At 39.1% G+C, this 25,429-nt stretch overlaps 1 protein-coding gene across 1 annotated transcript; it reads left to right on the top strand.

Annotated features, from left to right (window-relative positions):
• The first annotated feature begins 20,396 nt into the window (after positions 1 to 20,396).
• On the top strand, positions 20,397 to 25,028 carry LOC120530596 (beta-crystallin A2-like). The gene is made up of 4 exons (XM_039755017.1): positions 20,397 to 20,554; positions 21,514 to 21,655; positions 23,230 to 23,372; positions 24,811 to 25,028. Exons 1-4 carry the CDS (start codon positions 20,397 to 20,399, stop codon positions 24,956 to 24,958), a joined length of 591 nt encoding a protein of 196 aa, XP_039610951.1. The 3' UTR covers positions 24,959 to 25,028.
• Positions 25,029 to 25,429: the final 401 nt, after the last annotated feature.

The following is a 25,429-nucleotide window of genomic DNA, read 5'->3' as shown; positions in this document are numbered from 1 at the left end:
ACTGATAGCCAACAGGGTGCTGGCGGAAATTGGGCTACTGTTGGCCGAAGAAGAAGGTAAAGAGAGTGGAACTTTGAATGTTGGCAGTATGACTGGTAAGAGGAGAGAGTTAGCAGATATGATGGAGAGAAGGAAGGTTGATATATTGTGCGTGCAAGAGACTAAATGGAAGGGGAGTAAGGCCAGGTGGATCGGAGGTGGGTTCAAATTGTTCTATCATGGTGTGGACAGGAGGAGAAATGGAGTAGGGGTTATTCTGAAGGAAGAGTATGTCAAGAGTGTTTTGGAGGTGAAAAGAGTGTCAGACAGAGTAATGATTATGAAGCTGGAAACTGGAGGTGTGATGATGAATGTTATTAGTGCATATTCACCACAAGTTGGGTGTGCAATGGATGAGAAAGAAGATTTTTTGGAGAGGATTGGGTGATGAACAGTGTACCCAAGGGAAAGATACTAAGATTTGCACTGGGTGTGACGAGGATGGACAGGATTAGAAATGAGTACATTAGAGGGTCAGCTCAAGTTGGACGGTTGGGAGACAAAGTCAGAGAGGCGAGATTGCGTTGGTTTGGACATGTGCTTAGGAGAGATGCTGAGTATATTGGGAGAAGGATACTAACGATAGAACTGCCAGGGAAGAGGAAAAGAGGAAGTCCTAAGTAAAGGTTTATGGATGTGGTGAGAGAGGACATGCAGGTGATGGGTGTAACAGAAAAAGATGCAGAGGACAGAAAGATTTGGAAGAAGATGATCCACTGTGGTGACCCCTAACAGAAGCAACCGAAAGTAGAAGAAGATTATTATTATTATTAAAGAGACTGTTTCAGTATATCAGCACATAGGACATTTGCTCTCAATCACCTTAATGTCAGAGCCATCAGACAAGGTTTCTGTTTCATGTTACACAACAGTAGCAGGGCTCTTTGTAACCTCCTGACTGGCACAAGAGGAAAACCTTTAAGAGCCAAAGTTCATAGGACTACACTGAGTTCAAAGGAAGGATCCAGAACAAGCACTGAGGAAGTACAAATTGAAGTTCGAATTCACACTTAGTGTCTCCTATACATAATTTAATGAAGTTCTTACCTGCATGCCCATTGAGGGGCGGTACAGTGACACAATGCTGGCATTGCTGCCTTGCAGTAAGGTGACCAATGTTTGCATCCTGAATCCTCCCCATGTTGAGTTTGCCTGTTCCCCCATATCTGTGTAGGTTCCCTTTAGGTGCTCTGATTTCCTCCCACTGTCCGAAGACATGCAGGTTAGGTAAATTGATAATGCCAGACTGGCCATAATCTGTGTGAGCTTGTTGAGTGTATGTTCACCCTGAGATAAACTGGCGTCCTGTCCAGGGTTTATTCCTGCCTTGTGCCCTCTGCTATCTGGGATAGGCTCCAGGTCCCAGGTGACCATAGTCTGGAATAAGTGGATTAGAAAATAACTTGACATGCCTGCTGAAAATAGTAACAATGATTTTTAGCAATAAAAGTGCACACACAAATAAAATAAACAGCATTCATATTGTTCAACTTACATATACATACTTCTATACAATTATATACAATTTACATTATAGTGGTTTGGTTTATGAAACTATTCTGACTCCTTCACTTTCTGTGCACTTTCATTTTTGCCTACACTCAATAACACATAATGACGAAGTGAAACAAAATTGCAGAAAGGTTTACAGATGTATTAAAAATAAAAAACTAATATCTCTCATTTATATTAGAATTCAGAGCTTTAGATGTGGCACTCCAGTTTGTTGTCAGATGCATCCTGTTTGCTTCTCCTTGAGATGCATGTAGAACTTGGTTGGAGTCCACCTTTGGCAAACTGAATTGAATGGACATCATTTGAAAAGGAACACACCTGTGTATGTAAAATCAAATATGTCACACCGCAGATCAGGACAAAAACTAAGCCAACAAAGATGAGGAACTCTCTGTAGACCTTCACAATTAAATTGTAAGGTGAGGAATAGATGTGGGCAATGGAATAAAACCATTTATGAAGCTTTGAGTGTTCCTAGGAGCACCAGGACTCTTCTTAGTTTTGTGGAACTGGGCAAACTGAGTAACTGGGCATAAAGTTTTGGAGGTGATCAGAAACCCAATGCTTCAGAAGTCCTGTGTGGAGGACCTGTCAGAAGGATGACTATTTGAGCAGCACTTATTCAATCAGGCGTGTATAGTAGAGTGCCTAGAGGGAAGCTACTCTTAAGTAAGAGGCATATGATAGTTTAAAGGACTCTGAGAGCATGAAGAAGAAGTTTCTTTGGTCTGATGAGACAAAAACTGAACTCTTTGGGCAGAACTCTAAGCTCGATATCTGGCAAAGACCAGGCACTGCTCATCACTAATGTAATACCATCCCTAAAATTGAACCACGATGGTGGCAGCATTATGCAATGGTGGTGCTTCTCAGTGCCAGGAACAGGAAGACTGGTCAGAATTGAAGGATGAAGGATGAATGCCGCCAAATACAGAGAGGTCCTTGAAGAAAACCTTACCCATAGCGTACTCAACCTCAGACTGGGCTGATGGATCACCTTTGAGGACAAAACTCTTTCCATCCAATTGGAGCTCGAAAGAAACGGCAGGAAAAATGGGACAAACTGCCCAAATCCAGGTGTGCAAAGCTTGTAGGGGCTTACCCAAGAAGAGTCAAAGCTAGAATTGTTGCCAAAGGGTCTTCTACAAAGCACTGAAATAAGAGACATAATGATTATATGAAAGAGATATCAGCTTTTGATTTTTAATACACTTCCAAACTTTTCTGAAAATATTTTTTCACTTGGTCATTATGGGTTATTGAATGTAGATCGATGGACAAAATGGAAAATGTATCCATTTAAATTAAATCCACAGCACAATAAAGTGTGCAGAAAGTGAAAAGGCTCAAATACTTTCCGATTCCTCTGCATACAGTACTGTATATACAAGCCCCATATTTGTTATTATGACTGAGTGTTCTTCAGTTTATTTGCTTATTCGTTTATTCATTCTTCCATCTTTTGTGCAAACTTTTTCCACTACAGGGTCATGGGAAGCAGACTTAGGTGCAGGCAAGTAGCCAACTATGGATGGCACCCCTGTTAATCACAGGACCCACTCACACAGGCACCCATATTTATTCAATTTATTGTCATCATTTCTTGTAGCCATTTGGAGAGGCTGCACACACACAGAGGTAGTACAGGTCTGTTCTATAGGCAGGGATCAAATGAGGATTATAACACCTAGAGGCCTTGTCACATTACACAACTTTTGATCTTCAGCCATAACCTTAATTTGTATAATCTTAGTGAGTCAGAGGCAGCACACTCCTGTGATTTTCAGTGATGTAGTCTCATATGTAGTACCCAGTGATTCAGTCCAAGTAGTTTGCGACTCACCCTGACAAAACCAAGAAAGCTTCATATGTCTTAAGTCATAAGGGTGGGCTTGTGTGCTTATGAGAGCTGAGAACCAATAACGGCTCAACCAGATGTACAATGCTTATATAAAAGTGCAATACATAAGCTGTAGCTAGGAGAAATAAGGAACATGGACCTCGCAAACATGTCTACCTGATGTTGTGTCTTTTAAATACCATGACAGAATGAAAAAAAAGAAAAGAAAGGCCTGAGAGCTTGTCATTCCCACAAAACCTTTGCACAGATACTGAATCTGTCAGGCAGCATTGTTACTGGTTGTCACAAAAAACGGTCACACTTATGATACACATTGGAAATGTGAAAACATGCTAGAAAATTATAACAGTTATTTGCTACATTATAAAACTTTTCCAGCAATTTTCAGGCGCAGATTTACAGTCATATGAAAAAGTTTTGTGAACCCCTCTTAATTCTAAAGGAAGTAGCAACTTCCTTTTAATATATGACATGCCTTATGGAAACAGTAGTATTTCGGCAGTGACATTAAGTTTATTGGATTAACAGAAAATATGCAATACGCATCATAACAAAATTAGACAGGTGCATAAATCTGGGCACCCTAACAGAGATCTGACAGCAATACTTAGTTGAGCCTCCATTTGCAAATATAACAGCCTCTAGACGCCTCCTATAGCCTTTGATGAGTGTCTGGATTCTGGATGGAGGTATTTTTGACCATTCTTCCATACAAAATCTCTCCAGTTCAGTTAAATTTGATGGCTGCCGAGCATGGACAGCCTGCTTCAAATCATCCCATAGATTTCCGATGATATTTAAGTCAGGGGACTGTGGCGGCCATTCCAGAAAATTGTACTTCTTCCTCTACATCAATGCTTTTGTAGATTTCAAACTGCGTTTTGGGTTATTATCTTGTTGGAATATCCAACCCCTATGTGACTTCAACTTTGAGACTGATGCTTGAACGTTATTCTGAAGAATTTGTTGATATTGGGTTGAATTCATCCGGCCGTCGACTTTAACAAGGGCCCCAGTCCCTGAACTAGCCACACAGCCACACAGCATGATGTAACCTCCACCAAATTTGACAGTAGGTAGCAGGTGTTTTTCTTGAAATGCGTGTCCTTCTTCCACCATGCAAAGCACTTTTTGTTATGACCAAATAACTCAATTTTTGTTTCTTCTGTCCAAAGCACTTTGTTCCAAAATGAATCTGGCTTGTCTAAATGTGTAGTTGCATACAACAAGCAACCCTGTTTGTGGCGCAAGTGCAGAAAGAGCTTCTTTCTCATCACCCTGCCATACAGATGTTCTTTGTGCAAATTGCGCTGAATTGTTGAACGATGTACAGATACACCATCTGCAGCAAGATGTTCTTGCAGGTCTTTGGAGGTGATCTGTGGGTTGTCTGTAACCATTCTCACAATCCTGCGCATAAGCCGCTCCTGTATTTTTCTTGGCCTGCCAGACCTGCTGGGTTTAACAGCAAGTGTGCCTGTGGCCTTTCATTTCCTGATTCCATTCTTTACAGTTGAAACTGACAGTTTAAACCTCTGAGATAGCTTTTTGTAGCCTTCTCCTAAACTATGATACTCAACAATCTTTCTTTTCAGATATTTTGAGAGTTGCTTTGAGGATTCCATGCTGTCACTCTTCAGAGGAGAGTCAAAGGGAAGCACAATTTGCAATTGACCACCTTCAAGCCAAACCAATTTGGTGTTGCAAGTAATCAGTATTGAACAATTACATGCATTCAAATCAGCAAAATTACAAGGGGACCCAAATTTTTGCACAGTCAGTTTTTCACAGCAATTGCAGTCATCACATTTGACATGCCCTCCAACTAGAAGTCAAGTGATGTGACATTGGCTAACATAATCTGTAATACCTAGTTGTGCAATATGACACACAATGGAAATGAGGTCAGCAAATATGGCCATCAAGTTTGACATCCCCTCCAACTAGAAGCCATGTAATGTGACATAAACTAACATAATCTGCAATAGCTAGTTATGTAATATGACCTGCTCAGGCAATTAGATCAACAATGCAGTCATCGAACTTGACATCCCCTCATGCTAGAAGACATATAACGTGACATTGGTGGACATATTTTGTAATATCTAGTCATGTAGGAAGTTATGTAAAATGACATACTCAGGCAACGAGGGCAGCAGCTGCAGCTGTCAAATTTGACATTCTCTCTGATCAGAAGTCATGTAATGTGACATAAGCTGACATATTCTGGTATAGCTAGTTGTGTAATATGACCTGATCAGGCAATTAGATCAACAACACAGTTATCAAATTTGACATCTCCTCTCACTGGAAGTCATGTAATGTGACATCGGCAGACATATTTTGTAATATTTAGTTATGTGAGAAGGTGTGTAATATAACATACTCAGGTGATGAGGTCAATAATTGCAATCGTCAAATATGACATCCCCTCCGATTAGAAGTCATGTAATATGACATTGGTTGGCATATTCTGTAATTCCTGGTTGTGTAAAATGACATACTAATACAATAACAACAACATTTATTTATATGGCACATTTTCATTAAAACAATGCAGCTCCAAGTGCTACAAGGCCAATAACTGCAGATATCAAGAGTGACATCCCCTCCAACTAGAAGTCATGTAATGTGACATAAACTGACACATTCTGTTATAACTAGTTGTGTAATAAGACCTGATCAGGCAATTAGATCAACAACGGCAGTCATTGTATTTGACATGCCCTCCGGCTAGAAGTCATGTAATGTGACATAGGCTGACTTATTTTATAATGTCTAGTCAAGTAAGAAGTCAGATGGCAAGATCATCAAATTTGACATCCCTTTCGACTAGAAGTCTTATAATGTATGTTGTAACATCGGCTGACATATTTTGTAATATCCAGTTAAGTAAAAAGTCATATAATATGACATATGATGAGGTCAGCAATTGCAGGCGTCAAGTCTGACATCCCCCTGCCCAAAAATCATGTAATGAGACATCAACTAAATATCAAAGCTATAAGGCAGCACTGCTAGTCACATTCTAATCTTGCTGCCCAACTCCTGCAAAAATACAGAGAAAGGGAAAAAAAGGACTGTTACAGAAGATAAACAAGTCGTTAAGAGCATATCCAAAATGCAAAGATAGCAGATCAAAAAACAAGCACTTTAATACTTGATAAAATAATAGTGGAACAATGTGGGGAAAACCAAGCAGCATCTAACTTAAATAATAGTGGAAAGTGGGCACTGAAGAGGACACATCAGAGAGAATCTCCATAAAGGACCACAAAGAAATGCTCTAAGGCTTATCTAAAGGATATACTGAATAAAGAGGATTGTAAGCAACAACTCCCTTATTAAATCCGCTGGCCAAGATAACTATCAACAGCACCACTGCCAGGTTTTTCCACCCACTCTTCAAAGAAATTTGGAAGACTAAGCAAATTCCACTGGAATGGCTCCAAGGTCCCATCATTAAACTCCTATGAAAAAAGAAATGTTGACTACAGCAGCTCCTAGAGTTTTATTCAAATGCTCTCTGTGAATCAACACCTGAGGAAAAATCAGTCTGAGTTCTACGAGGGAAGCCCTTGCAGTGACCAGGAACATTATTTAAATGGAAACCGAAGTTGCATCATGAGTTATCCACTGTAAAAAGAAAGAGGGAAGACAAGATCCCTAAAAGCTCTCTTATCCCAGTGGCATACTGCCTCAGACCATCTGTCCCAATTTAGAACACTTCATTGCTGTCTTCAGTATATGGGTAACCCCAGAATGGGATTTTCAGTTGAGTTCAAGATCAAATTAAAGCTGCCTGTTTTTCTTTTTCAATTTTTGAAATATACAGTGCCCTCCAAAAGGTTTGGGACAAAGTCACATTGTTCCTTGATTTACCCCTCTGCTCCATATTTTAAAATTAGAAATCAGATGTGGAGCTTGCATGTTCTCCCTGTGTCTGCATGGGTTCCCTCCCACAATCCAAACACATGCAAGTGAATTGTGAATTGGCGATCTTAAACTGACCCTGGTGTATGTGTATGTGTGTGTGTGTGTGTGTGTGTGCGTTTGCCCTGCGATGGACTGTACAGGGTTTGTTCCTGCCTTGTTCCCTGTGATAGCAGGGATAGACTCCACATACCCCTGCAAACCTGTCCAGGACTAAGCGGGTTTGAAAATGACTGACTGACAATTCAGATCTGATTAAAGTTTCATTTAAAAGTATTTGCATACATTTCGGTCACACCATATAGAAATGACAACACTTTTTCTAAGTGGTCCCCCCATTTCAGAGCACCATAATGTTTGGGACAACTGGTGTCATAGGTGTTTGTGATTCCTCAGATGTATTTTCATCGCTTCATAAGATACCTCGGCTTGCTTCTACCCTTTGGAGTCTGTAGTTGTCTTTGTTCAACATGAGGACAAGAGCTTTACCAATGAAATCAAAGAAACCATTATGAAGATGAAAAACAAGAATAAAACCATTAGAGACATCAGTAAAACCTAAGGATGACTTAAATCAACTGTCTGGAGTAACATTAAGAAGAAAGAACGCAGTGGCAAGCTCAGTGATCACAAAGGGACTGGTAGGCAAAGGAAGACCTCCACTGCTGATGACAGAAGTATCCTCACTATGGTAAAGAAAAAGCCCCAAACTCCTATCTGACAGATCAGAAACAGTCTTTGGAAGGCAGATGTGGATGTGTCAGAGATGACTATCAGCAGAAGACTTTATGAACAGAAATACTGAGGCCACACTGCAAGATGTAAACCACTAGTTAGCTACTGTAACAGGATGGTTTGTGAAAAAGTACTTAAAAGAGTCAGAAAAATTCTGGGGAAAAGGTCTTGTGGATAGACAAGACAAAGATGAACCTGTATCAGAGTGATGGCAAGAGTGTGGAGACAAAAACAAACTGCCCAAGATGCAAAGCAGACCATGGCTTGGGCATGTATGGCTGCCACAGGGCTTGGCACACTTATTGATGATGGAACTGCTGACGGCAGTGGCACAATGAATTGTGAGGTGTGTAGAAACATCTGATCCACTCAAGTTCAAGCAAATGCCTCCAAACTCACTGGACGGTGCTTCATACTACAACAAGATAACGATTCAAACATACTGTTAAGGAAATACAAGAGATTTTCAAACCTAAAAAATGTGAAATTCTTGAATGGCCAAGCCAGTCACCTGATTTAAATTCCAGTTGTGTAGGCCTTCCATATGCTGAAGAGAAAACCTAAGGGGACAAGCTCCTGAAACAAGCAGGAGCTGAAGATGGCTGCATTAGAGGCTTGGCAGAGCTTCACCCGAGAAGATCCTCAGCATCTGGTGATGTCTATGAATTGTAGACTTCAAGCAGTCATTGCATGTAAGGGATATGCGACCAAGTGCTAATGTGCACTTTGTTCAGGTCTGAATTGTCTGATTTGTAGTTCTAAACTGTGGAGCAGAGGGATAAATCAAGGAAAAATGTGCCTTTGTCCCACATGTTATAGGGGCACTGTAAAATGGATAAACTGCACTACAGATTTAAGAGACCTGTTGGAGATGACATATATATTTAAAATTATAAAACTCAGGTTATTAAAGGTAGATAAGGGCCACAGATTGGACTTAGCACTAATATGAAAAGTACAAAATTTAAGGAATGTTCAGAGAGGCATGATGCTGAACAGGCACACAGTGTAACATAGTGGTTAAGGCTCTGGACCTCAAACTCTGAGGTTTAAGGTTCAAATCTTGCTACTGACACTGTGTGACCATGAACAAGTCACTTCATTAGCCGATAATCCTACTTGAAAAAAATAAGAAATGTAAGCAGTTGTATCTCTGAAATACTGTACAGTAAGTCTGCCAAATAAATCAACATCACAACAAGATGGTTCACACATTCAGCTACCCTAGAAACATCTTTGATATCCTTGGAGACACTGTAGTAGATGTGCAGACCTGTAATAGCAAACAACCTTGATATGGAACACCTGTTCAAGATTAAGGTTTTCCTATTAAGGGTCAAGACCAATTATTTACTTCATATTGCTGGCAAGTCACAAAAGAGACTGGAGGTTAGGAGCATACGCGGATGCAGTGCGTTGCCACAGTCACAACATGGCTGCAACGAGTGACACCTGAGCACCACACTATCTGAGACAGAATGGAACAGTGTGAGGTTTTTTATGATGGATGGAGTGCCAGTTCTGCCACTAACCTCCTAAAGAAATCTAAAATTAACTTTCAGCTTTGGTCACCCAATAAACATTAAAATATAACATGTCACATCATATTCTGACCTGCTTAATAACGACCAGGGTCATTTTGGGTTGGAACCTATCCCAGCATGCACAGGGCACAATGTAGGAACAAACTCTGGACAGGGCGACAGTCCATCACAGGGCAAACACACACACCCACCACACACTAAAGCCAGTTTAGTGACACCAGTCCACGTAACCTGCACGTCTCTGGACAGTGGGTGGAAACGGAGCACCCACATAGACACAGGGAGAACATGCAAACTCCATACAGGGACAACATAGGATGTGAATTCTGGTCTCCTTACTGCAATGTAGCAATGCTACCACCACTGAAAATGTGACATTAAAAATCTTATTAAACATCAAACAATAACAAAGGTGGAACCAGAAAAGCTGTATGGTTTACTCAGCTAAAAAACTGGAACTATATTGGGTATTTAATGAGGAGAGCAGCACAGTCTATTCCAAATGTGGACCTTTGTTAACCTTCAGAACTAAAAAGGAAAAGGGGATTTTATTTTATTTTATTTGCTATTTATACTAATCACTTAATGAGAAATGTGCTTTGTTTGTATTTCATGCATTGTCTTGGGCTTCAACAACAGCTACAATGTATTTCTTATATAGGCCAAAATCACACAAGGAGTACCACATTGGGCTTTAACAGGCCCTGTTTTTTGACAGCCCTCTAGCCTTGACTCTAACCTTGATTTAACATGGCATGCTCATTACTGCTGTTGGTGGAGCTGCTTGTGCTGACTCTAAATAATGTTGTTAATTCTAGTGAATGAAATGTACTTCCTAAGATGTCTTCCTTATTTGTCCAGTGTGTTTTTTTCTTGTCTTCATAGACAGTCCAACAATGGGGATTTGTCAGATTGGGCCTGCTAAAACAATCTGATGTGTTAGAAGTCAGAAGTTTTCTCTCTTTTTAAAATGTCTTCCTTTTTTGTTATTTAGTGTGTTTTCAGACTGTACAATGTGTGTGTATCTATATTTTTTTATCTATCTGTATATTTATCTAAAGCCAGAAAGCCAAATAAAGTTTGTTCTATCTATCTCTCTATCTATCTATCTATCTATCCATCCATCATTTAGGACTATACATTGTTGTTGTTGTATATTAATTCTCATTTTCTACTGTCAGGGCGGCATGGTGGCGCAGTGGTAGCGCTGCTGCCTCGCACTTAGGAGACCCGGGTTCACTTCCCGGGTCCTCCCTGCGTGGAGTTTGCATGTTCTCCCCGTGTCTGCGTGGGTTTCCTCCGGGCGCTCCGGTTTCCTCCCACAATCCAAAGACATGCAGGTTAGGTGGATTGGCGATTCTAAATTGGCCCTAGTGTGTGCTGGGTGTGTTTGTGTGTGTCCTGCGGTGGGTTGGCACCCTGCCCAGGATTGGTTCCTGCCTTGTGCCCTGTGTTGGCTAGGATTGGCTCCAGCAGACCCCCGTGACCCTGTATTCGGATTCAGCGGGTTAGGAAATGGGTGGATGGATTTTCTACTGTCTATTTTGGTAATCATGAAGCACTTTGAGCAACATTCCTCTTATATTTTATTGTTATTACTCTTTTTCATTCCTTTTTTCTATTTTATGAAGTTGTCATGGATTAACTGCTGAGTTCATTATACAATGGTCCCAATAAACCCCTTTGATTTAATAGATCCAAGGGAGCAGGGCATATTAATTGCTCAGTTCATAATGGCTAATGCTGACTATTACATGGAGAGCTAAGCTTTGGAGTGCATGTTTGTCTGTGGATCACCCTCCAGGCTCGTCTGAAGCAGACTGTACCACCCCAGGCCGAGAGGTGGTGCTCATGCTAACTTTCTCATCTTCTTTTTCTTCAGCTCCAGTGAGAAGACGCCCAGTGAGGCCAATTGACTTCACCCCTTTTGGTCTTCACCACTGCTAGAAAGAGGCGGTCAGTATTGAAATGACTGGACTAGAAGGTAGATGACTAATTGGGAAAGAAGTGGCTTACTGGCCATGCTTTTTGTTGATTTTATAGAGGTGTGCATGGAGGGTCTTTTTTGTTATATTGTGACTTTATTAAACAGTGATGACTGGGTTGGTTTGCAACATTTTTTTGTGGGACCCTTCAGTTCCTTATTTGACCACAGCTTATAAACACTAGAATATTTTGCATATCATTTTGCACACATCGCATCATATGCAGTACTATATATGGATAATAAAGTTACAAAGACAGTTAAGACAATTTGAAAGTGTCTGGTAAATAATTTGTCCTGCGATTGAGTTGCCACCATCTTAGTGTGTGGCTGGCAAGAAATCTTAGTTACATAAAAAGACAGAGATGACAGTATTTCTCTTACAATGGCAACAGTACTGCCTTAATTACTTTATTCATGCTGACTTTGAAATGGGATGATGGACTGGATTTGTTATTACCAAAGACAGATCTGACATTAGAACTAAGTTACATTTAGATTTTTATTTCCTAAATCTATCCACAAATGTTTCAGGCGTATAAGTTAGGAACTTTGCTTCACTTTACTCTGTTTTCTTTTCCTAGGGTCATAGTGGCTGCATGCAGTCCACAACAGACTATGTCACCCTGTCCCCATCAACATTTTCTGCCTCTACCTGAGAAATTTCCACATGTTTCCTGGTTCTGCTGCTGAAAATTCTCTAAATATTTGGTGTCTGGTACATAACCTTTCACAGATGCCAAAGTAACATTCTTAAATTTGGGGATGGAGCACCAATAACCCAAAGTCTTGCTGAGCTCCTCATTTTAGCTGTTTTTTAGAGCACTAGAACAGTTGTGATGAGAACAGGTACAAGCTCAGCCATCTCGTTCACCAAGTTTGTCCAAAATAATATCAAGTCGAGTTTTGAACATCCCTAAAGTCCAACTCTTCACCACACTACTTAGTTACTTTTTGCCTTTGCATGTGTCTATGGTTTCTTGCTGAAGCAAAACTGTCTAGCATTTGTGCAGAATTTGCCCTTAAAAATGTCCAATTATTTTATTGCTGTTTTTGTTAAAGAACTCATTTTAAAGTAACTTCTGTGATCCACTGTATTAATTCCCTTCATAATTTTAAACACTTCCATCATGTTACCTCTTGATCTTCATTTGCTTACTCTGAAAAGGTTCAATTCCTTCAATACCTCTTCATACCTTCAGTCCTGGAATCAGCCTAGTTGCTCCCCTCTGGACTATCTCTTGCCTTGCTACATCATTTTGTGGTCATTACCTAGAGCTATAAACTACAGTTGAGGGTAAAAATTAACTGGTAAATCCAAAGTTTTGTAGACGATTAGAATGTTAAAACAATCCACACGAGAACAGGCCATTCAGCACAACAAAGCTCACCAGTCCAATCCACTTAATTGTTCCAGAAATAAAATCAAGTTGAGTTTTGAAAATCCCTAAAGTCCTACTGTCTACCATACTTCTTGGTAACTAATCCCTGTGTCTATGGGTCTCTATATGAAAAAGCACTTTGTAACGTTTGTGCAAAATTTACCCTTAACAATTAACCAAATGTGTCCCTGTATTCTTGATGAACTCATTTTAAAATAAAATGATCCACTGTAATAATTCCCTTCATAATTTTAAACACTTCAATCATATCTTGTATTAATCGTTTTATCTTACTTCAGAACTTATTCTATGTAGCCCCAAAATCGACCTAGTCGCTCTTCTCTGGACTTTTTCCTTAAACGTAGCTTCCACTTCACCATCATGATCTGACTTACAGTTTTAGCTAGTGTATGACATTAATCAGCTCCATCTTGTCTGGCTAACAACCGGCAAATTCTAACACCTTAGGACTTCCAAAAAGCAAGAACAAAGTAGGTCACATTTTCTCCAGTATAATATGCAAGTGACGCTAACAAAGTTGGAGACCAGACTAAGGAAAGCTAACTAGGCACACTTCTAAGATATGTATGAGCAACTAGGGGTATATCTGAAAATATTGCAACTCATCTTAATTTTTTGATAGCCAAATAGTCAATCTGCTGGCCAGTTTCATGGAACAAACCTAGCTTTACAGCAACCATTTGAAAGAGGTATTTCTAAATCTTTCAAATTTTTACACTACGTCATACTCAGCTTTGTAAATTCAAATAGAAAAGTCTTGTTGGTAGACCACAATATGTCATGTAGCCATCAGTTTAACTAGATAATGGATTCCCTGATCCTCAGTAACCAAAAGGGGAAGACAACTACAATAGGGTACAGGGGTCTCATAATTTTGTTTGCATTGTCCATTTGATTTTTTTATTAGTCATGGCCATATATCCCTTTTAATCATTTCCTGCACTAATGACTGAGTTGGGTGACTGAATTTGCAGTTTTTAGCACAGTACATAACCAGTGTTGTTATGAGAATAAGGAAACAGGATTTCCTTTATCATTTTATATATTGCAGCAGGGGAATGGAGCGACTTTACTCCCCTCATACACTTCCTGTTTGCCAGCCAAAGTACAATTTGTTTGCACCTACATCCAATAAACATTTTCTAATCTGCTCATTGTCATAATAACAGGCTATTACACATAGAAGTGTATATATTTTATGATTATTTCTCATAAAGATTCCATTTCTGTGGTTTATATTTTATTTTGATTCGCTTTTGGTTTGGGTCTTGTTTGTAAACATGACACTTTTTAGAGGTATCAAATGACTGTGATGTGATAATATTTAAATGTGTCATGATAACAGTATAATAATATAATGATTAAAATATATAATTTGAAAAAATGATACTTTAGAACCTACTACAGATTAAAACTAGTAATGATAAAATTTCAGAAACTGATTGGTCAGCTAACCTGGGGGAATACAGTTGGGCTGAGATGAAAGGCCATTAACAAGCCAGTACAGCCAAGAATGGAAGGGAAAGGTAGAATTTATGACACCCCATCCCCCCTCCAGAAGAAAAGACTGCACTAGAATGAGGGCTGTGATTGGAGGACTGAACTGTGGCTGAATAGGACTGGCATGAAATAAGGAGTCAGCTTATCTCATTGGCCTGGGATATACATCAGGCAAGCTGGACTAAGACAAAGACAGATGTAACAAAGAGGTTCAGTCTCTTTGTCATTTTTGCAGCCATGGAGGAGGAAAATACCGTCTGTTATTTAGGCTACAATATTCAAGCAGTCCAGTTCACCAAGTTATACCAGAAAATAAGACAGAACCACCGCGTAATTTAAGCAAAATGAACTGATTATTACCCAGAATGTATTATTATTATGCCAACACTCACTTGAACTCTGTTTTTATTTTGGACATATTATCTATAATACATAAATAAATGTGTAACTTTTCCTCTTTAGCCTGTTTTGATACTCTATCCAGGTGCTTGGGGTAAAATGTAAAAGAAAGGGGGAATATTGAACTACAGTAGCAGTCAACCCTGAAAGAGTGGTAAGTGTGTGGGATTTTGGACATTCTTTTAAGGTGTACACCCTAGGATCCTAACATGACAAAACACAAAGCAACGTTCACAGCCTGCATTGTCCCTCAGTGCATATAACATGAACAGTGTCACTAGTAATGTAGTTAATTTCTATTTCAAGTAGGTCCTAGTGATAGGTTTGTGTTTCTATTTTTTTTTTTTTTTACGATTAATATATTTACCCTTTTATTTGTCTTGAATGCTGATTTCAAATTCTGACTCTTTGTTTTGACCTTTGCTTTGCTTAACACTATCTTTGTCTTGCATTCACCATCTACTGGTTTATTTATCCTCAGAATAATTCCAAAAAATATTTTTTGTTAGCTACTGGGAACTTCAGACCAGCTCTCTAATAAGTTTTTTACACTGATTTCATATATGAAATCGGAATTAAGCTAGCACATCAGATTTTTGAGATACACATCATTGTCATTTTGACAATTTTGAATATCAATATAATATATCAACACGATATCTGGAGTTCGGACTATGTCCCACCAAAATTGTTTGAAGGTGTTTATTCTGAAAACAAACCAGAAGACGATACCAGAAACTCTTTAAAACACGTTTACGTCAATTTACCTCAATATAAAAGCGAGGTCAGTGTGCTCAAAATTGTCTGAGGCAATTGCTTTTGTGCTTTGTACTGCACACCAGTCTCTCTTTGCATGAACCAACAGAAGTCACCCATCATACTCGGAGTAAATTTTCCCTGATATCGGTTTTCCATCACCTTTGTATCTTGATGAAATCTTTCCCCATGCTCATCTCTGACATCGCTTAGATTTCGTGCAAAAAGTCGAGATGAGAATGTAAAAAATGTTTCTTTAGTGATATTCTGGCTCCCGTAAGCTAATATACTTTCAGCATATTCTCCACAAGCTCAGTATATTTCTCTACTCTGTGACTGTCAAGAAAATTCTGGACAACCTGCATGAATGAGGGTGTTAATTCAGTTGGCTTCAGTTTCCTTTTGAACTCATCGTCAAGCATCAGTTCACGGATTTCAGGGCCAACAAAAACACCTTCCTTAATTTTGGTTACCCTTTTTGAGACCAAACATATTTCTTAAATGCTGAAGCGCATCGCCTTTACTACACCCTAGTTGTCCAAGACCTGGAACATCATAACTAAAAAATGGGACGTGCTGGACGAAAACAGTTTTCAGATTTGGAGTCAGCAGTGAAATTTGTTAAAGTGCAGGTGAAAGAATCCCAGTAACAAAATGCTTGTTGACCAGCGTTCTTGGACATGTCCTGTGTTGCAACACTTAATTCTTTCAGGACTGCAGGGTGCCAGAATCTACCTTTTCGCTCAAATGAGAGTACCAGTTCATCATGAGTGAGTACACTTAAGTACACAACCACACCAACTCAGACTGGACTGATAATCTTAACCTCTTTAATACATTTATTTACCTAAATTGTACCACAAATTGTTTAAAGGTTGCACCAACTACAGGCACTTAGTTCACATTTTGATTATCATATTGGCAAGTATTGGTTAGCTAATTAATTATTAAGAGAAAACCAGACAATTGTGAGTTATGCCAAAAGGGATTTTCTCCACCCTTCACATCTCCATTTTCTAATTACCAGAATCCCATCTTCCTATATAATATGCTACCGTGACTGTCCATTTGTCTGTCCAGGATTTTAAATCACCTGTAGCTCGCAAACCATTTGATTTGAAATTTGGTAAAAATACACTATGTGGCGTCTATTCTCCTCTTTCGGGGTGATGATTGACCTTCAAGGTTATTACTCATTTTATTTTTATTTTATTTTATTGTAGAATTAACTCTTGCCAGCGGCCAGCAGGCCGGTGATGCGGTGCATGCATACGGGCGCCATTCTCATTCCCTACCACCTTCGCCGTCATTTTCCCTACCTCTTCGTATCTTAAATCATTCTTGAGGCAGATTGAAGACTGAAGTGCAAGCTTAAGTGAAAAACCGAGGAAAACATATTAAGTAATTGCAACACAAAAACTGATTTAATCAGTTTTAATACAAAAAGATACCAATGAAAGAAGAGAAGAAGCAGGCTGCTACAATGCAGAATAGAAGAGCTGCTCAAGAAGCAGCAAGTGCATCGACCTCTGAGCAAACGAATGCTAAACGTTCAGAGAAAGAAAATGAAAACTTTGAATGCTCAAGTCAAGTGTAATGTGCAGTGCACTGTTTCTGGGTAGTAATAATGTCAGATAAGAATATGCTGTATATGTTAAAATGAGGCCGTATATATGGAGTCTCCATTCTATGACATGAATCCCATTGTCCATAATATGACATATCAGATTTTCTCCTGATCACCAGGTATTTATTTAAAGGTTTTGAAGACGTATATAATAAAGCTTTTAACACATAGATAATGTGCAATTTTGGTCTTCATATTCTTGCTTCTCTATTTAAACTCCCTTGAGCCTTTTGTCATCTCTCCTCATGTTCATGACTTCTTCACTTTTCCTCAGATTGTTGTGAACAGGAGTCAGGAACATAGTGAAAGGCGTGTTAGGACTTCAAAAATACCACAGCAGGCCAGGACCTTCGCACACACCTAACCAGCTTGCCCCCCTCCCCAGCAACTGCCTACAGGCTTTAGCCGGACCAGGCCCAATATGGGGCAACTGGCTTTTAAAGTTCAAAATGCTCTTAACAGTCTAAAAAATATTAAAGGGAAGAAACTGTTCAAACTCGTATATCCAAAAGAAAATGAGGATTCTTTATAAATTAATATATTTACTTGCAAAAATGATACAAACAAAGGAAAAAGGAGATGCCTAAAAGACAATCCCCGCTAACAATGTCCCAATACGCAAACTAAAAGAATAATCTAAAGACCACAGCAGAAAGAAATTCAGAAACCAGGATAAGTATGTGCTGAATACTTTCTCCGCATATTTCAATTAAACATATATGCAGCTTGTAACATGTGTGCATGCGCTAAAGAAACAGTGTCTTATGAAGCACTTTGAGACAGAACTCGTAAAGCCTCATTACAGACACGTGACTCTGTGGTCATATGAAGTGCTTGTTCTAGCACTGTAAGATGATAGTGTCATTGTGTAAGAGGTTTCTATCTTGGGACTGTAGAGGAATTGACATTTTTCAGCTTGGCCAATACTGGATGTTTGCTAAACAAACATACTGTGATAATCATAACAATTTGTATCTACTTAGATTTCTCTTTCCACTATTTGTTCTTGATTTTGGGGATCTTCCTCTGGATATCTGTGTTGAGGCTTTCTTCATTGTGTTGGATATGATATGATGCAATTTTTATGTACACAAAAAGTTTTTATGTTGCTGTCTAGATGTCCCTGATTGTCTCCAGTCCTGGAGTTTACATGAGGTGTGGCAGACATACTGTATCTAGTGCATATCACAGATGGCAGTTGGGAGAGCTCTGTACTGTTTTTCAAAGTTATTGTCAATGTTAAACAGCAGTGGGGGCCTTCAAAAGTAGATGAAAGGCATTTCTGAAGTTCATCCTATAATACTTCTTTCTGCTTGTCTTTGTGTGCCTTGGAAGTCTGTAGGCAAGGCAAAAGATAAATCTGAATGTAAATAGACAATAGGGAACAACTTCAAGCACCACCAATATGTAGCACTAACCTGGATGATGTGATGACAGCCATTTTTTTGCTAGTACACTCCACACACATTAGATATTAAGTGATGAAGGGGTGAGAGAGATAGTTAGCCAGTAAGGTGCAGGGGATGATTAGGGGGGACAAAATGACCATGACATGGAGGGCAATTTAACCAGGACATCTGGAAACACCCTACTCATTTTGGAAGATGAACAGTGATCTTTTATGATCACGGAGAGCCAGGACCTTGGTGCCCATTTTTACAGGACAGTGTCTCCATCTCTGCACTGGGGCATTGGGAACCACACAAAGACCACAGGTAAGTGCTCACTGATGGCCTCACCAAACCATCTTACAGCATCAACCCAAGCTTTTCCTAGATAATCTCCTGTCCATGTACTGGGTCGGCCTAAATATATAGGCTTGAGGTGGATAACCTATTGTGAAATGCAGGTGTTATGGCTGCTAGTAAATTCCTTAATGTTCTCATCAGGAACCAGAGCTGATACATAATGTAAGTTTTGGAGATGGTGGTGATTTTTTTCTGTAATTAATTTGAACAGTAATAAAAAATCATGATCATGAGTTGGATTAAGCATGTTCATGGAATTAATAGATGGATAAATTATTGAAAGAACAGTATTAAGGAAAATCTGTCCAGCCTTTTTGTAAACCTAGTCTTAGTCAGTGAACAGGAGTCTATAAAATAATAATAATAATAATAATAATAATCTTCATTAATGTAGATACCCAGGAATATGAAGATTGCTAAAATAGATTCCATGCCCTTATTTTTTTTACATTACATGATATAATTTGCATAATGTCTTGGCTCTTGTCTCTTTCAGGTTTGGAGGAGACTTTAAAGAATGAGCATCTCTCGTCTCCTTTAATTTAGAAATACAAGTGAGGTGCCACATGGCTGCTCAAAGCGCCATCTCACTCGTTAATCTCCCCGAATGCTGGTTTTATCCTGTTTCCAAATCAAACTGTTGTGTCAGTTTATTGGTATTGAAGGGGGCTGTCAATCACGCGCGAAGCACCAGCTTCCATTTTGATGAGTCAGAACTGCTAAGCCTTTCACAATGGACCCTGAGATGCGCAACAATAGTTTGAACTAATACGCTCTTTCAGCCGGGCCTTGCTGAGTGGGCAGAGGTTGTGCAAATTCTGCATTTCATCTGGGGCCTAGCACTATAAAAGCACTAAAGGGAGACTTGTCCCCGACATTGACTTTTTTCTGGATTTGTCCACTTCAGAATGTAAGTATTACTCTGTGCAGTGTGGAAAGAAATTAATGAATGAAATGAAGGAACAATTTGACCAACTTGAAAAAGACACATTTTTGGGTCGTTTGTTGATTTATCCAAATATTTTGAGAAGTACTTCAGATATAATGGATATAATTACATCTTGCCAGAAGAAGGGGCCTGAGTTGCCTCAAAAGCTTGCATAATCTAATCTTTTTAGTTAGCCAATAAAAGGTGTCATTTTGCTTGACTTCTTACTACAGATATAATGGATATAAACAGACTAAAAATAAGATTCTTATTATACAAAAAAGTTTACATTTGGAACTAAAAGAATGATTCACATTTGGGTTGGCTATAGTTTGTTGGGTTACTAAACTACTTTTAATATTCACTTATTTATATGTTTTGTGAATGAGTACAGAAAATAGTGAAACAAGCAACAACAGCAAGTATGACCACACAACAGATAGAACACCTGGGACAGTGGAAAATCACCGTGTGGGAGGAAGAAAACTTCCAGGGCAAACGATGTGAGTTCATGACGGAGTGCCAGAACATCATGGAGCGGAGTTTTCACAAGATCCGCTCCATCAAGGTGGAGAATGGCCCGTAAGTTCTGCATTCTCTCCTCTGCATGCTCTATTTCAGGTCTTTGTTTCTCATTTCTGTAACTATTGGTGCTGAGGAAAGAAGAGCTGTAAAAAATATTATTGTTCTTTAAAAGACTACTTTTGAATCTAGGTGTATTGTATTTTTATTCATCAAAGTAAGCATTTTCTTATGGGCCTCAGAATTGCAAGCAGCATTGACAATACTCACTTAATTCTTACAATAATATTTTATTAAGATCTATCTGATAGCTTTGTTCTTTAACAGAAAGGTCCCAGATGTCTGAATGTGGAAAGATTTAACTTAAAAGTGATGCCTACTGTAACTTTTAATTAAAATCTTTTATGGAATTTAGTTCAGTGTTCAAGAACCCTGTCAGCTAGGGTGCCAATGGAAAATACTCTGAACATTGGGGGAGCAAGGGTCTAACTCCAATTAGTTTTAATATTACTTCAATCTCAAAAGACCTTTGTAAAACACCACAATATTATATTATATTATATTATATTATATTATATTATATTATATTATATTATATTATTCAAAAACACATGGACATATTAAATATGGACCTAGACGTTTAGCTACAAGGCTTCTTCTGGCTGAATTCCTGCCTGCTCAGGTGCTTTGGGATGGCGTTTGCTATTAAAGGACACTTTATGAAATAACCGTGGTTTGCTGTCCATTTTTAATTTTATGATTTTTTTTAAAACCCACTTATTATGACAATGATATAATACAGGAGCACCTGCTGTGTATTGCAATCTTTTGTTTGCTTTCAGGATGTGCTCTGACGATAGATTAAAGTGCATTGTTTTCAACCTTCCTGTCTGCTTTGAAGCTCTTTGAAATATTCATTAGTTATAAATATGACAAGCAATTTGTTTTGGCCTCGTAGAAAGAGCAATAATATATTTTCACATTTTGCCATATTACCTTTTCCTGTTTGTGTCTGACAGATGGATAGGGTATGAGTATCCTGAGTACCAGGGCCAGCAGTTCATACTTGAGAAAGGAGATTATCCTCGCTGGGAGGCCTGGAGTGGGAACAGTGGCTACAGAACTGAACACCTGCTCTCTTTCCGACCAATCCGCTGTGCTGTAAGTAACAATGTCCTTGTAAAAGGCAATGTGTTAATCAATCACTCATATGCTGCCATACATTGATATTTGTTTAGTGCAGGACCTTGTCATTATGTGTTTGTGAGGGGGGCATGTAAAACAAAGATTAGTGTGTAATTATGTCAAGTCACGTTTTAAAAGGCAAACTGCTGCAGTTATATGCTGCTTATTCCCAATATGCTGACCTCACCAATCTCCATTACATCTTGTTGTTTGTGCCTTTGACAGCAATATCAAGCTCTTCTTGAAATGTTTCTTCACTGTCATTACTCTCTATTCCACAGTTTATTTGATTATGAAACCAAATATGTAGATGAATGTCTGGTATTACTTAATTATTAAGTAGGCCTAGGATGCTTCAGGGCTTCAAGAGTTTTGATGATGCATAGTGTTACATTGTAGTCCCCACATTGTACCCCCTGTTTGTTACTAAAAGCTTTGTTTCACTTTTGCCTCTCATTCTATATTTGTATAATCCATTGTGCTCTTAAACCGAGCAAGCACAATAAAACCTTTTTATGGAATACACCATCTACTGAAGCCGTACAAATACAGAGGTAGAGTGTAGTTGTTTATGTGTGACTGACCTACTCAAAAGCAAGAGCTGAAAATACAATCCTGTGGTCTCAAGTCCAAAGAATTAGCTACTACACTAAAATGCCTGTGAAGAAAGGCTTATGATTAAACTACTTGCACGTCATAAACCACAAGGACACTAAAGATGAAAGTAATACACTAAATTCAATAATTAAAGGACACCAACATAGTGCTACTACTTCACAGATCCATCTTTGAATCTCGTGTCCAGTCACTTTCCGAGTGGTTATCATCTTAGTACTCTAATTTTCCTCCAACATCATCAAAGGTGTGTATGTTTGATTGGTGGCTCTAAATTGGCCCTGGATAAATGTGAGCATAACTATGTGCATGAGGGGGCTCCAGCAATGACCTGCTTAACCCAGTTCAGGGTTTTGGTGGGCTAGACCATATTCTAACAATTCTGGCTGCAAGGCAGGAAGCAGATCTGGACAGAGTTACTAGTCTATCACTCAGCCCACAAAGCGTCTCGCTAGGCAAATAAAACAGATGTGGAAAATTAGAATGACTTGAAGAAGAACAACTGAGCCATGGGGAGAACATGTAAACTCCATTTAGACAATGACCAGGAGTGAGAGTCGAACCCAGGATGATAGGGCCACGATGTAAGTGGCCACTATGCTACTATGTCACCCAAATATAAGTAAGTAAAAAAAAATTATTTGAACATACTATACTGACAGGGATGCCAAGCGATTGGGACATCAGATGTGGTAATGAGACAAAGAGAATGAATTAAGTGTCACAGATTAAAAATAAGAATAAGAGCCATAAAGAAAATGAGATGAGACTGGCTGGCCTTTCACACATTCTAAACTTGAATCACGTGAGCCTCCAGGATAGACAATAGGGGATAAAATATGGAAAACTCTGTGTTCTATGTTCTTAAGAAGCCAGTGTACTCATACATGAGGACAGGGATGGATTTCTTAAAGTATTCTCTTCTCTCTCTACAGAACCACAGTGACAGCAAAGTGACTCTGTATGAGTGTGAGGACTTCCAAGGTCGTAAGTTTGAAATGTGTGATGACTACCCATCACTGCAAGCCATGGGATGGTGCAGCAAGGAAGTTCCTTCAATCAAAGTTAACTCTGGCGCGTAAGTCCCTTCATTCAGCTGTGACTTCTTACATAAATCGAATGAAAGTAGCACATTTAGAAAACATGAAGGTAAAGATGACAGCCATTCACAAGTCATTCTAACAACCGCTTTTACAATAAGGGAGGTTTAACTCATAGATCTAGCTAGGTAGCTCAGAGGACGGTGTACACTTTATGGGTAACTCATAGAAATAAACTGCCTCAGAGGCTAACATTAATTGAATATGAATTCAGCAGAAATAAAGTAAACATTTTTGGAAACTTCATGCAATTGTGAGCCAGTATGACCGTTAAGGTGTGTCTAGTACAATGGTGACAAGCACAATTAATTTATGAAAGACTTGGGTGCATCGCAGGACAGCTGATTTATCCTCCAGTCATGTCATATTTGGTGTATGTGAAGCAGCCATTTCTCATGCTTTTAAAAAAAATAGGAACTGCTGAGCTGTGTGACGCTGAGGGCATGCTCTCGTCAAACCTTTCCTTGTATTCTAAAATATTAATTTACAAAATAATCCTAGTAAGCCTTTCTATCTGCAAGAAAAGAAAAATAAATAAACAATGGACAAATTACATCCAAATATGTTAATAATACTGTATATCTAAGTTGTGCAAAAGATTTCCAATGATACAGCTACCACGACGGCACAGGATGCAGGATGGTTCTAGCGAGGACCTCCAGAACAGAGACAGGACCACAGGAACAAATTGTGAGCTCCTTGTAGTCTGGTGTGAGTAGACAGGAGACACCAAGAGGAATTTGACTCCTGCAAGTCTCTGAACAAGAAAATGATTGTGACAAGCTGTCTATAGGACCAAAAACTGTCTCTCCGACTGAGAAAGAGTGGAGGCTCGGACGGGTGGTGGGAGGTTGAACAGCCTCCTTTGAGCTGACAGGTGGAACAGGAATGATCCATCTAGGCATATGTAGAACCATTATTCTCAAAACATGGAACCAGGCCTTCTGGAAGCTTCCCTGGTGGACTGCCCATTTAAAGATAGCAGAATGCTTAGGATTTCAGGATCAACAACAGTCACCAGAAGGCAGAGTGACTTGACCATCTAATTACTGTGTGACAGAGCAGATGCTGAGAGACAGAAAGAAGAGGATATGATAAGCAGAAGCTCTTCACGATAATGTGGGAAAACAGCACACCACACAAGGGATGATTGCAGTATAATTGGGCAGCTTGGTGTTGTTTTGTTTGCTAATTTTTCATGGACATATTGTATTTTCCCTGCAACCACACCTACTTCATGTAGTTGGATTATTGCAGCTTTTTTATTTCTTTTCCTTGAGCTTATTCTGAGGAGAAAGACACTAGAGGTAGTCTCTCCTTTGACACCTGCTGCAGTAAGCTAGACATGCATAGCTCCATCAAAAGAGCCCTTGACCACAACATATTTAATTACACTTTGTGTCTTCTGTCTTCCAGTTGGGTTGCTTACCAGTACCCAGGATACCGTGGATACCAGTATGTCCTGGAAAGAGACCGACACAATGGAGAGTTCCGGAACTACAACGAGTACAGCACCCAGGCTCACACCAACCAGATCCAGTCTATCCGCAGAATTCAGCACTAAATCAACCTGAACAGGATATTTCTGCATTAGTATGAAATTTATCATAACAGGCAATAAAAGAATCATTCAAAGAGTGGAAATGAGTAGTTCTGCCAAATTATTATAACGAAACTCTTCTTTGGATAACGCATGTTGCATTTATTTGTTTAATAAATAACATCTTATGATGGCTAATGGTATTTTTGAGCAGTATCTCTGTACTCTTAACCTGCCAAACATGCGCATTGTTCCTTACAAATATCAATTGACTAGTAACCTCAGCAAACCAGTCTCCAGAACAAAGACTTCAGAAAGATAAAAAGCTTTTAGTGACCACCTAGTGATCTTAGTGACAATGCCTCTTTGTCAACATTTTGCCTCCACATTCTACCTAAATTGGTTAATGACCACTAGAAATACAGGTATAAAAAATGGTCATGTTTGCCCCATCTACACTCTTAAAAATAAAGGTACCAGAGCGGATCTTGAAAG

Source organism: Polypterus senegalus, chromosome 6 (genome assembly GCF_016835505.1).
Source record: "Polypterus senegalus isolate Bchr_013 chromosome 6, ASM1683550v1, whole genome shotgun sequence".
NCBI classification, from domain to species: domain Eukaryota; kingdom Metazoa; phylum Chordata; class Cladistia; order Polypteriformes; family Polypteridae; genus Polypterus; species Polypterus senegalus.
The sequence above is the reverse complement of the archived record's forward strand: the minus strand, read 5'-3'. Positions and strand labels throughout refer to the sequence as shown.